The sequence below is a fragment of the Hypanus sabinus genome, chromosome 19 (assembly GCF_030144855.1).
Source record: "Hypanus sabinus isolate sHypSab1 chromosome 19, sHypSab1.hap1, whole genome shotgun sequence".
Lineage (NCBI taxonomy): Eukaryota > Metazoa > Chordata > Chondrichthyes > Myliobatiformes > Dasyatidae > Hypanus > Hypanus sabinus.
Genome location: NC_082724.1, coordinates 2,648,430 through 2,662,055, shown reverse-complemented (window position 1 = coordinate 2,662,055; position 13,626 = coordinate 2,648,430). Strand labels below are relative to the sequence as shown.

At 45.1% G+C, this 13,626-nt stretch overlaps 2 protein-coding genes across 5 annotated transcripts in view; one reads left to right on the top strand and one right to left on the bottom strand.

The window, feature by feature from the left end:
• The window catches only part of si:dkey-156n14.3 (zinc finger protein ZXDC), a 41,866-nt gene extending 40,448 nt beyond the window's left edge, over positions 1-1,418 (top strand). Inside the window, exons 10-11 of one of the 2 annotated variants that reach the window (XR_009506709.1) lie at positions 2-222; positions 520-1,418. Coding sequence is in view for 1 of the 2 variants with exons in the window: in XM_059943888.1 (XP_059799871.1) it covers positions 2-85 (84 nt within the window). In the remaining variant the exon portion in view is untranslated. Of the gene's footprint in view, position 1 lies in introns of both variants that reach the window. The other variant, XM_059943888.1, reaches the window with a different exon arrangement.
• Positions 1,419-5,033: 3,615 nt separating this feature from the next.
• cfap100 (cilia and flagella associated protein 100) overlaps positions 5,034-13,626 on the bottom strand; it is a 54,028-nt gene continuing 45,435 nt past the window's right edge. For all 3 annotated transcript variants that reach the window (XM_059943886.1, XM_059943885.1, XM_059943887.1), the window contains exons 15-16: positions 8,139-8,232; positions 5,034-5,365 (exon numbers count right to left, since the gene is read on the bottom strand). In XM_059943886.1, coding sequence (XP_059799869.1) covers positions 5,249-5,365; positions 8,139-8,232 — 211 coding nt within the window. In that variant the 3' untranslated portion in view covers positions 5,034-5,248. The remainder of the gene's footprint in view (positions 5,366-8,138; positions 8,233-13,626) is intronic.

The window sequence follows — 13,626 nt, the reverse complement described above, 5'->3', positions numbered from 1 at the left end:
GGAATCTAACCCTTCGGCTGAAGATGACGGTTCCAGCAATTCCCAGTTTACAGGGAGCACTATAAACCTGCAGGACTTGGAGTAGCGTCGCTGGTGAGCCCAGCGGGGATTCTGCGACTCCTCAGAAGATGTCTACTCACTCTGCAGTGTGATCTGGTACAGGAGCCTGTGGGTCTAACCATGCATCTGGACCTGGGGCCAGGACCCTGCAACCAGGAAACAGTAAGTCAAGTGCAAAGGGTTTGAATGCTTGTGGGATGACAGGCCTCGATTCTGCACCACAATCCTGGAGAGGAGAGTGGAACTGTGAGCCGAGGATATCCAGTCCCCGGAAGGGGGACAGCACCAGCAGGAATAACTGCTGCAACTGGAGAGCCGAAAGACAACAGTCCAGTCAGTGACTCCACTTGTAGGGAATATGGAGGGTCACAGGGGGTGGTGGGGGCTGTGTAGTGTGCTACTCTGAGAGAGCGCACACACAAGCTGCGAATCACTGCTGTCTTCTCTCCTTTCCCCAAGCACAGCCAGGTTGTAAACAGTTACACTCACCTGGACAACATGACTCAAAAGTATCTCTCAAGCACTGAGCAACGGACTGTACGTGGATTCTTGACATCTGCCTTAAAGGAGGTTGTTGAAGAGCAGCTGGGAGTACGATGTCATGTCAGAGCAAGTGTCTGTGGATCAAGTCTGATTTCTGCTGTCAGATCAAAAAGAAATTAACTGTTCCATCACCCTCGAACGATGTGCTACTCAGATCCTCAGAGATGGAGCCATTCAATTCTGAGTCTGTCCCACAAAAGCAGGAGAGATTGTGGAACAACTGTTCTCTGATTACATCCCTGTGTGATGGAGTGCAGCTCGGATGGTAGTCAGTCATTCGCGCCTGGTTCTGGGTAGCCATTGGATTGACATCATCAGCGTGTGTTTCTTTTTGAGGGTGAGGGCTCAGTCACTGCAAACCTTTCATTTAAATATGTATATTTTTAAGAAGTTTTATATTGTATAGTATGTATATTTATTTATTTTGTACATTTCTAAGGAATATTTGTTGACTGGGGAGGACCTTGAGCAAATGGCAAACGGTGAACGTGCATATCTCTGAAATACAGGCAGTGAGGAGGAAGGTGGCTGTGTACCTTCACAGGGTACTAAATCTCAGCAAGACCACAAACTGCCTCTGACAACTTCAAATTTTTGCATCAAAACTGTTGGGGTGGGTGGGGAGGGGAGGTGTGACACATTGATTCTTGCACTGACAGTTCAAAGATTAAAACAGTTTTAACAGTCTGGTTACCACTTACAATTTTCAGACTTTACTTTGTTAAGGATTTGTCTGCTAAGGGTTAAAGCATTATGACCCAAGCTCCAGTTCAGCTGAATTGTATTAAAAAATAAATAGAATTTCAGCATTTGCCTCGAATTACTAACATGTATTTTTTTTCTTAATTATAATGTTCATCTTACCATGTACTATTTAGGGCTTTGAATTTACATATAAACATAGAAAACGTACGGCATAATACAGGTCCTTTGGCCCACTATGCTGTTCCAAACATGTACTTACTTTAGAAATTACCTAGGGTTACCCATAGCCCTCTATTTCACTCAAATTATTCTCATAAGGCATGCTCCCCAATCCAGGCAACATCCTCGTAAATCTCCTATGCACCCTTTCTATGACTTCCACATCCTTCCTGTAGTGAGGCAACCAGAACTGAATACAATACTCCAAGTGGGGATTGACCAGGGTCCTATATAGCTGTAACATTACCTCTCAGTTCTTAAACTCAATCCCACAGTTGATGAAGGCCAATACACCGCATGCCTTCTTAACCACACATTGACCTATGCAGCAGCTTTGAGTGTCTTATGGACTCGGACCCCAAGATCCCTCTGATCCTCCATACTGCCAAGAGTCTTTAACATTAATTCTATATTCTGCCATCATATTTGACCGACCAAAATGAACCATCTCACACTTATCTGGGCTGAACTCCATCTGCCACTTCTCAGCCCAGTTTTTCATCCTATCAATGTCCCACTGTAACCTCTGACAGCCCTCCGTACTATCCAGAACACCCCCAACCTATGTGTCATCAGCAAATTTACTGACCCATCCCTCCATTTCCTCATCCAGGTCATTTATAAACATCACGAAGAGAAGGGGTCCCAGGACAGATCCCTGAGGCGCACCACTGGTCACCAACACCTATGCAGAATGTGACCCGTCTACAACCACTCCTTGCTTACTGTGAGCAAGCCAATTCTGAATCCATGCCTCCTTATTTTCTCAATAAGCCTTGCATGGAGTACCTTATCAAATGCCTTGCTGAAATCCATATACACTACATCTACTGCTCAACTTCTATCAATGTGTTTAGTCACGTCCTCAAAAAATTCAATCAGGCTCGTAAGGCACAACTTGCCTTTAACAAAGCCATGCTGACTATTCCTAATCATATGCCTCTCCAAATGTTCATAAATCCTGCCTCTCAGGATCTTTTCCATCAACTTACCAAATACTGAAGTAAGACTCACTGGTCTATAATTTCCTGGGCTATCTCTACCCTCTTTCTTGATTAAGGGAACAACATCCATAACTCTCCAATCCTTTGGAACTTCTCCCGTCTCCATTGATAATGCAAAGATTATTGCCAGAGGCTCAGCAATCTCCTCCCTCGCCTCCCACAGTAGCCTGGGGTATATCTCATCCAGTCCCGGTGATTTATTCAAATTGATGCTTTCCAAAAACTCTATCCTCTTTCTTAATTTCTATATGCTCAAGCTTTTCAGTCCGCTGTAAGTCATCCTTACCATCACCAAGATCCTTTTCCATAGTGAATACTGAAGCAAAGTATTCATTAAGTACCTCTGCTACCTCCTGTGATTCCATACATGCTGTTCCACTGTCGCACTTGATTGGTCCCATTCTCTCACATCTTATCCCCTTGCTCTTCCCATACTTGTAGAATGCCTTGGGGTTTTCCTTAATCCTGCCCGCCAAGGCCTTCTCATGGCCCCTTCTGGCTCTCCTAATTTCATTCTTAAGCTCCTTCTTGCTAGCCGTATAATTTTCTAGCTCTTTATCACTACCTAGCTTCTTGAGCCTTTTGTAAGCTTTTCTTCTTGACTAGATTTACAATGGCCTTTGTACACCACAGTTCCTGTACCTTACCATCCTTTCTCTGTCTCATTGGAACGTACCTATGCAGAACACCACGCAAATATCCCCTGAACATTTGCCACATTTCTGCTGTGCATCTGAGAACATCTTTTCCCAATTTATGCTTCCAGGTTCCTGCCTAATAGCTTCATATTTTCCCTTGCTCCAAGTAAACATTTTCCTGAAATTACTCCTTTCCCTCTCCAATGCCATGGTAAAGGAGATAGAATTGTGATCACTGTCTCCAAGCTCTCACATTCTTGAGATACTCAGCAGGTCAGGCAGCGTCTGTGGAGAAAGAGACACTTCACCAGAGGTGGAAGAACTGACAAAGCAGGTATGTTTAAAGTAGTGAAGAAGGGGAGGAGATTGTGAAGACCACATTGTCCAGGTGATGAGTGCGTTTGATCATTGTAACGGGGGATTGTGTTCAGGAACTGTGGGCCCATGGGATCTGGGGAGAGCCCAAACGGAATCCAAAGTTGGCTTGGTGGCAGAGGGTGAATGGTGGTGGTGGTGGATGGCTGCTTTGTGATGGGAAGGCTGTTTAATTGTGGGCTCCACAGTACTTAGCCGCTTATTAGTTTAATATGAGTGTGAGACAGTGTGAGGCATGTTTTCACAGGTCACCCTGACGTGCAGTAGTTAATGGAGCGTCAGTCTGTATAACTCGAGGCTGTCTGAGAGAAGAGGTGGTGCATGGAACCTGAGTACTCAGCAGCTCAGTGCTTCAGCCTTAGCACCAGAGCCTAACACTGGACTTCTGGGGGTAACTGGGCTCAAGCCGGACACCTGGAGTTAAATTGAGGGTAGCAGATAGCGCATCACTTTACAGTGCTAGTGACACCCCCAATCCAGGTTCAGTTCCCATCTGTCTGGAATGTGTACGTTCCGTCTGTGATCAAGTGGGTTTCCTCTGGCTGTTAGTTGTCTCCTACGTTCCAGTGATGTATGGGTCAGCACTAGCGATTGTGGACGTGCTATTTTGGCGTCAGAAGCTTGGTGACACTTGTTGGCAGCCTCAGCACAACAGTGTTGCTGATGCTAATGATGCATTCATTTAATGGTTAGATGTTTCGATATACCTCTAGCTACACACACAAGCTGGAGGAATCAACAGGTCAGGCAGCATCTGTGGAGGGGAATAAACGTTATGGGCTGTGACCGTTAAATGAATTGTAGTGGGCAAGCTGCAATTGAGAACAATGTCCGCAGATGATGTACGTTTATCGGTCAGGTTATAATTGGGCTTGTGGTCCTGGACTTGGGGGCATTTAATGAGAAGACCCCAGAAGTAGGAATAATGCTTTATTTATCATTTTTAGTGTTGTGCTGTATCCTTGACTGACAGGAAGCCGTGAGGGTACTGGAGGGTCACCTCAGTCCTTGTGCCTTGGGAAGGGCCTGAGGGTTTATCCAATTAACTGCACCTCTAAGTTTAAGCTTTTAGTAGTGTGATCACTCGTCCATGATGATTGTTGGTGGGGCCTCAGGTGGCTGAAGAAGCCTGTCTGGGATCCACATTAATGGAAAATCCCTATGCGTGACTATGACATGGTGGTGGAGGTGCTGGTTATTGGGCAGCTACCACACAGTTCTTGACAGATTGGGGTCAAGCTCCAGGGGCGTGGTCAGCAAGGTGATACGGACCCTTCACTGCTGCTGTGATGTATCATCATCTCCCACCAGCTCCATCATCCAACCCATCCCTTGACCTTACCACCATGGGTGACCCTACCTGGAGTTAAGCTCCAAGTGGCATTGCTCTAGGGATCTGATGAACACAAGCCTTTCTACAATGACAAGGTGACAATCCTCAGATAGGGCTCTGGTATTTAACTTGGTTTGATATCACTCTGAGGCACAGTTTTTCTCATGAAAAAGATTTTATTCCCCACAATGACAATAGATATTAAAAATACAAACTGTCACATGTACGTAGACAGGCCCTCGACTAGTGCGGGTGTACTCCGGAGGGAAGCAAGAGAAACCGTCTGCACTGGCCCATCTGAGCTGCTCAGTTCAGTAGGCAGAGTATCACCAATCAGGCAAGAGTTTGTTTTCCCTCACCGCGCCTGCTGTTCAGTAACTGAAGTAATACTCTTCCTCCTCCTTCTCCTGGTCTGTGGTGTCTAGGACTTGCTTTTTATGCTCCTTTATCACTGGTGGCTCCGAGCGGTACACCAACCTCCGACCCAACTGCAGAGGCAAAAAGAATTAGTATTCACCAAGATCAGAACAGCCAGTATCTCACAACAACATCAGCCCCAATGTACGAGTGGCCCACTGCCCTGCAAACTCTCATTTCACACATTTCACCTTCAAAGGTGATGAGGTTGTTAGGGCAGCATGCGGCGTGTTGGCCTTCATTAGTTGGGGGGGATTGAGTTCAAGAGCCATGAGGTTATGTTGCAGCTCTGTAAACCCTGGTTAGACCACACTTGGAATATTGTGTTCAGCGCTGGTCACCTCACAGAAAGGATGTGGAAGGTTTAGGGAGGGTGCCTGGACTAGAGAGCATATCTTATGAGAATAGGTTAAGAGAACCAGGGCTTTTCTCTTTGGAGCGAAGGAGGTGAGAGGTGACTTGATAAAGATGTACAGTGAATGGCGGTGCTGGCTAGAAGGGCTGAATGGCCTACTCCTGCACCTACTGTCTATTGTCTATAAGAGGCATAGATTGAGTGGATGGCCAGAGACTTTTTTCTTCATGGCAGAAATTACTAATTTGATGGGGCATCATTTTAAGGTAACTGGATAAAATTATACAAGAGATGTCAGTGGAGGATGTGTGGAACGCTCTACAAGGTGATGATAGAGTCAGATAAGAGATAGACACATGATGGATAGAAGAATGGAGGGCTGTGTGGGAGGGTAGGTTATAAGGTTAGCATAACATTGTGAGATAAGGGGCCGGTACAGTGGTAATGTTCTACGTTCACTCAATGCAATAGTTACCTGTCGTCACTGCTCACCTGAGCCCAACCATTCACTGCTTAGTAGACACTTCCCTTTAATCTCCTGGTTCTTGCCCCTTAACCAATGCAAATGACATCCTTCGTCCACATCCTACAGGATGCTAAATATCTCTCAGTTCCCAGAGAAACTAAGTTCCTGCTCCAAATTTACTAGGCAAATGTAATGTCAGCATTCATTTTGAGAGGATTAGAACTTAAAAGTAAGGACATGTTGAGGCTTTATAAGGCATTGGTCAGGCCACATTTGGAGTATTGTGAGCAGTTTTCAGCCCCTAAGCTAAGGAAAGTTTTGCTGGCATTGGAGAGGTTTGTGAGACTGAATCCAGGCATGAAAGGGTTAACAGGAGCATGGTTGGGGAAGAGGAGGGAAATCTCAGTGAAACCTATCGAATAATGAAAGGCATAGCTAAAGTGGAGTGTCTGGTGGGAGAGTAGGACCAGAGGGCACAGCCTCCGAATAGAGGACGTCCATTTAGAACAGAGATTAACCACTTCTGACTAAGGAAATTCCTTGTCTCTGTCTGAAATTTCATTAGAATAGTGAATCTGTGGAATTCGTTGCCATGTATGGTTGTGAAAGCCAAGTCACTGTGTGTATCTGAAGTGGAGGGCGATAGGCTCTTGATTAGTAATAGGATTAAAGGTTATGGGGAAGAGGGTGGGAGAATGAGGTTGAGAGGGGTAATCGATCAGCCATAATGGAATGGCAATGCAGATTCGATGGCCAAATAGCCCAATTCTGTTCCCATGTCATATGGTCCTATGTTTGCAATCATTTTGCTAAATCTCTTCTACCCCCTTTCTAAATTCTTTGCATTTTTTTCTGAATATGAAGCCTGCAGCAGAAATGGTGTGACGCGTGCCCTCTCTTGCACACTGCCCTCTCTGAATCCCAGGGTTCGGGATGATTTTTATACAATTCAATTTAGCTGGCATTTTCATGTGTAATCCAGATGATGCCTTGTTCCTTTTATAATTGTACCACTAGTTTATTTTGCCTTTTATCTAAGAATGTATATGCTGGCATCGAAGAGGGTCCAGAGGCAGCTCACAAGAATGATTCCGGGAATGAAAGGGTTAGTTTATGAGAAATGTTTGATGTCTCTGTGCCTGTATTTGATGGAGCTTAGAAGAATGGAGGAGGATCTCATTGAAACCTATTGAATATTGAGGGATTTCTTCAACCAGAGGTGGTGAATCTATGGAATTTTTTGCCACAAACAGCTGTAGAGGCAGAGTCATTGGGTATATTTAAAGCGGATTAATCAGGGTGGCAAAAGTTATGGGGGAAAAGCAGGATAATGGGGTCGGGAGGGGTAATAAATCAGCCATGATGGAATGGTGGAGCTGTCTCAATGGGTTGAATGGCCTGATTTGGCTCCAACCTCCAGCTATCTGCTGTCACTGGTTCTGTGAACAGTGAGCTGTGTGGGGCAGGGACTCTGACCCCACCTCCAGCTATCTGCTGTCACTGGTTCTGTGAACAGTGAGCTGTGTGGGGCAGGGACTCTGACCCCACCTCCAGCTATCTGCTGTCACTGGTTCTGTGAACAGTGAGCTGTGTGGGGCAGGGACTCTGACCCCACCTCCAGCCAAATGGTGTCACTGGTTCTGTGAACAGTGAGCTGTGTGGGGCAGGGACTCTGACCCCACCTCCAGCTATCTGCTGTCACTGGTTCTGTGAACAGTGAGCTGTGTGGGGCAGGGACTCTGACCCCACCTCCAGCCAAATGGTGTCACTGGTTCTGTGAACAGTGAGCTGTGTGGGGCAGGGACTCTGACCCCACCTCCAGCTATCTGCTGTCACTGGTTCTGTGAACAGTGAGCTGTGTGGGGCAGGGACTCTGACCCCACCTCCAGCTATCTGCTGTCACTGGTTCTGTGAACAGTGAGCTGTGTGGGGCAGGGACTCTGACCCCACCTCCAGCCAAATGGTGTCACTGGTTCTGTGAACAGTGCGATGGGGACAGCAACATCTAACGCTCGGTGATTACCTTCTTCTGGTGCTCTGCCTGCGACCGCATCATCGCTCGTTGGATTCGTTCCTCCTGGTGCAGTTTCTCTTCCATTACTTTCTCCTCCCTCAGCCTGCAGAATAAACAAGTGGGAGTGAGACCTACTTTGAGAAGGAGTTCAGTCTCCCACCCTGTGCGGCCAGTCCACAGCTACAGCTTTCCATCTACACAAAGCACCTCAGGAAGGCAGCACCCATCCAGGCCGAGCTGTCTTCTCGCAGCTTACACTGGGCCACAGGTACAGAAGCCTGAAGTCTCACACCCGCAACAGCTACTTCCTGCTGTTGTCAAACTATTAAACAGATCTCTTGTATAAAAAGATGGAATCTTGACTTTATCAGTTGAACAACATAGAACACAGAAGAGTACAGCACAGGAACCAAAATTAGCTAAAAAGCAAATCAGAAACACTAATCCCTCCAACTTCCTCACATTCATGCGTCTATTCAAACATCTCTAAAGAGCCTCTAACGGATGCTGCACGACCTGCTGAGTTCATCCAGCTTTTTTGTACGTCTTGATTTGACCACAGCATCTGCAGTGTACTTTGTGTGTGCCTCTGATGTATTTGCCTGTACTATCACACCAGGCAGTGCATTCCAGGCATCCAACCCCACGAACCTACCCCCTCCCACCTTCAATGTACTCCCTCTAATATTAGACATTTCAACCCTGGGAAACAGTTGTCGCTCTGTCTCTGTCACTCTATCTATGCCTCATATGATCTTGTAAACCTCCATCACATCTCCCCTTGGCCTCCAATGTTCCAGAGAAAATAACCCAAGTTTATTCAGCCTCTTGTGATATCACATGTTCTCTAAGCAATATCCTGGCAAATCTCTTCTGTACCCTCTCCAAAGCCTACAGTGGTGTGACCAGAACTGTACACAATACTCCAGATGTAGTCTAACCAGGGCTTTAATGTTGCAATATAACCTCGTGACTTTTGAACTCAATGCATTGACTAATAAAATCAAGCATTCCATAAAACTTCTTAACCACCTTATCGCCATGTGTAGCCACTTTCAAGGAGCTGTGTACTCGGATCCCAAGGTCCCTCTGTTCTGCAACACTGTTAAAGACTTTGCCTGGAACACTGTAATGTCTCCTGGCATTTGCCCTACCGAAGTGCAACACCTCACATTTACCTGGGATAAACTCCATCTGCCATTTCTCAGCCCATATCTGCAACTGATCCATATCGCACTCTATTCTTTGCCAGTCTTCTACACTATCCGCAACTCCATCAGTCTTGGTTTCATATGCAAATTTACTAACCTACCGTCTACATTCTCATCCAAGTCATTTATATACATTACAAACAGCAAGTCCCAGTACAAATCCCTGCAGAACTCCACTAATTACAGATCTCCTGCTCCAATAAGTCCCTTCTACCACTACCGTACCTTCCAGGCACAAGCCAGTTCTGAACCCAAAGTCAACTTACTACTCAGTGTAGATGAGTGGGTTAGTAAATTTGCAAATGATACCAAGATGGGTAGAGTGTGTATAGTGTAGAAGTTAAATCCCTTACTAAAAACCATGTAGACATCTACTGTCCTACAATCTTTAATCTCCTGTCACCTTGACAGAAAACTTAATCAAGTTATTAAGGCATGACCTGCCACGCACAATGCCATGTTGGCTCTCCCTAATTAGGCCATGGGTTTCCAAATGCTCATATCCTATCTCTGAGAATTTTCTCCATCAATTTTCCTACAACTGATAAGACCATAAGACACAGAAGCAGAATTAGGCATCTGGCCCACCAAGTCTGCTCCGCCATTCAAACACAGCTGATCCTTTTGTTTCTCCTCCTCAACCGGCCTTCTCTCTGTAACCTTTGATGCCATGTCCAATCAAGAACCTATCAATCTCTGCCTTAAATACACCCAACGACTTGGCCTGCACAGCTGCACATGGCAACAAATTTCACAAATTCACCACCCTTTGGCTAAAGAAATTTTTACACATCTCTGTTTTGAAAGGGCACCCCTCTTTCCTGAGGCTGTGCCCTCTTGTCCTAGACTCCCCCACCATGGAAAATATCCTTTCCACATCTACTCTGTCTAGGCCTTCCAACATTCAAAAGGTTTCAATGAGAGTTCCCCCTCATCTTTCTGAATTCCAGTGGGTAAAAACCCAGAGCCATCAAATTCTTTTGTTCCTGGAATCATCCTCGTCAACTCCTCTGGACCCTCTCCAATGCCAGCACATCATTTCTAAAATGAGGGGCCCAAAACTGTTAACAATGCTCAAGATGAGGCCCCACCAGTAAAAATATCTCAGCATCACATCCGTGCTCTTGTATTCTAGACCTCTTGAAATGAATGCTAACACTGCATTTGCCTTCTTCACCACTGACTCAACGCGCAAGTTAACCTTTAGGGTGTTCTGTACAAGGACTCCCAAGTCCCCTTGTATCTCAGATTTTTGGATTTTCTCCCCATTTAGAAAATAATCCACTCATTTATTTCTACTACCAAAGTGCATGACCATGCATTTTCCAACATTGAATTTCATTTGCTACTTTCTTGCCCATTCTCCTAATCTGTCTAAGTCCTTCTGCATCCTGCCTGTTTTCACAACACTACCTGCCCCTCCACCAATCTTCCTATCATCTGCAAACTTGGCAACAAAGTCATCATCTAAATCATATACAGTATTAAAAGAAGTGGTCCCTACACTGACCCCTGTGGAACACCCCTAGTCACTGGCAGTCAAACAGAAAAGGATCCTTTTCTTCCCACTTGCTGCCTCCTGCCAATCAGCCAATGCTCTAACCATGTTAGTAACTTTCCTGTAATACCATGGGCTCTTAACTTGGTGAGCAGCCTCACATGTGGCACCTTGTCAAAAGCCTTCTGAAAGTCTAAATATACAACATCCACTATACCCCCTTTATCTATCTACTTGTAATCTCCTCAAAGAATTCCAACAGGTTCGTCAGGCAGGATTTTCACTGAAGGAAACCATGCTGACTATGTACTATCTTGTCCTTTGTCACCAAGTACTCCCATTACCTCATCATTAACTCCAGCATCTTCCCAACCACTAAGGTCAGGCTAACTGGTCTATAATTTCCTTTCTGCTGCCTTCCTCCTTTCTTAAAGAGTGGAGTGACATTTGCAATTTTCCAGTCCTCTGGCACCATGCCAGGGTTCAATAGTTCTTGAAAGATCATTTCTACTGCCGCCACAACCTCTTAACACTACCTCTTCCAGAACCCTAGGGTTCATCTGGTCTGGGTGACTTATATATCTTTAGGTCTTTCAGCTTTTTGAGCACCTTCTCTCTTGGTAACTGTACCCACTTCTTTTCCTTCACACACTATAACATCAGGCATACTACTGGTGGCTTTCACAGTGAAGACTGATGCAAAATACTCATTTAGTTCATCAACCATATCCTTGGCCCCCATTATTATTTCTCCTGCCTCATTTTCTAGTTGTCCTATGTCCACTCTCATCTCTCTTTATTTTTTTTACATACTGGAAAAAACTTTTACTATCCACTTTGATATTATTTGCTAGCTTGCTTTCAAATTTCATCTTTTCCCTTCTAATGATTTTTTTTTTAGATGCTCTCTGCAGATTTTTAAAAACTCCCCAATCCTCTATCTTCTCACTGATGTTTGCTTTGTTGTGTGCCCTTTCTTTGGCTTTTACAATAACTTTGGTTACCTTGTCTGCCATGGTTGTACTACTTCACCATTTGAGTATTTCTTCATTTTTGGAATACACATGTCTTGTACCTTCCTCATTTTCCCCAGAAACACACACCATTGTCAGTGTTGCAGTTGAACAGGGGAAACCATGGAGCCATGAGGGAGGAGCTGGCCAAAGTTGACTGGATGGATAGCCTAGCAGAAAAGATAGTGGAACAGCAATGGCAGGTATCTTGAGAATAATGCACAAGGTGCAAAATCAGTTCATCCCCCAGAGAAGGAAGGATTCAAAGGGGGAAAGGGGCCACAGTGGTTGACAAAGGAAGTCAGAGATGGCATAGCATTAAAAAAAAACAAGTATGACAGAGCTGAGGTGAGTGGGAAGACGGATGATTGGGGAGTTTTTAAGGAACAACAGAACTTAACTAAAAAGACAATACGGGGAGAAAAAATGAGGTACGAACGCAAGCTAGCCAGGAATATAAAGGAAGATAGCAAAAGCATTTTTAGGTATGTGAGGAGAAAGAAGATAGTTAAGAACAATGTTGGGCCCTTGAAGAATGAATTGGGTGAAATTGTTATGGGAAACAGAGAAATAGCAGAAGAATTTAATGAGTACTTTAGATCTGTTTTCACTAAGGAAGACACAAGCAATCTCCCAGATGTATGGATGGGCCAAGGACATAGGGTAACAGAGGAAATGAAACAGATTGACATTAGGAAGGAAACAGTGATGAGAAGACTGATGGGACTGAAGGCTGACAAATCCCCAGGTCCGGATGGTCTGCATCCTAGGGTACTAAAGGAGGTGGCCCTGGAAGTTGCAGATGCATTGGTAATCATTTTCCAATGTTCCTTAGATTCAGGATCAGTTCCTGAGGATTGGAGAATGGCTAATGTTATTCCACTTTTTAAGAAAGGAGGGAGGGAGAAAACAGAGAACTATCGATCTGTCAGCCTGACATCGGTGGTGGGGAAGATGCTAGAGTCCATTATTAAGGATGAAATAGTGGCATATCTAGATAGCAGTGATAGGATTGGGCCGAGCCAGCATGGATTTACCAAGGGTAAATCATGCTTGACTAATCTGTTGGGAGTTTTTCGAGGATGTAACCAGGAAGTTAGACGGGGGAGATCCAGTGGATGTAGTGTACCTCGATTTTCAGAAGGCATTTGATAAGATCCCACATAGGAGATTGGTGGGTAAAATAAAAGCTCATGGCATTGGGGGGAAGACATTGACTTGGATAGAAAACTGGTTGGCAGATAGAAAGCAAAGGGTAACGGTGAATGGGTGTTTCTCGGAATGGCAGGTGGTGACTAGCGGGGTGCCACAGGGCTCGGTATTGGGACCACAGCTGTTTACAATTTATGTCAACGATTTGGATGAAGGCATTGAAAATAACATCAGCAAATTTGCTGATGATACTAAGCTGGGTGGCAGGGTGACATGTGATGAGGATATTAGGAGAATTCAGGGTGACTTGGATAGGCTGGGTGAGTGGGCAGATACTTGGCAGATGGCGTTTAATGTGAATAAGTGTGAGGTTATCCACTTTGGGAGTAAGAACAGGAAGGCAGATTATTATCTGAATGGTGTAGAGTTAGGTAAGGGAGAAATACAAAGAGATCTAGGAGTTCCTGTTCATCAGTCACTGAAGGTGGATGAGCAAGTGCAGCAGGCAGTGAAGAAGGCTAATGGAATGTTGGCCTTTATTACAAAGGGAATTGAGTACAAGAGCAAGGAAATCCTCTTGCATTTGTGCAGAGCCCTGGTGAGATCACACCTGGAGTATGGTG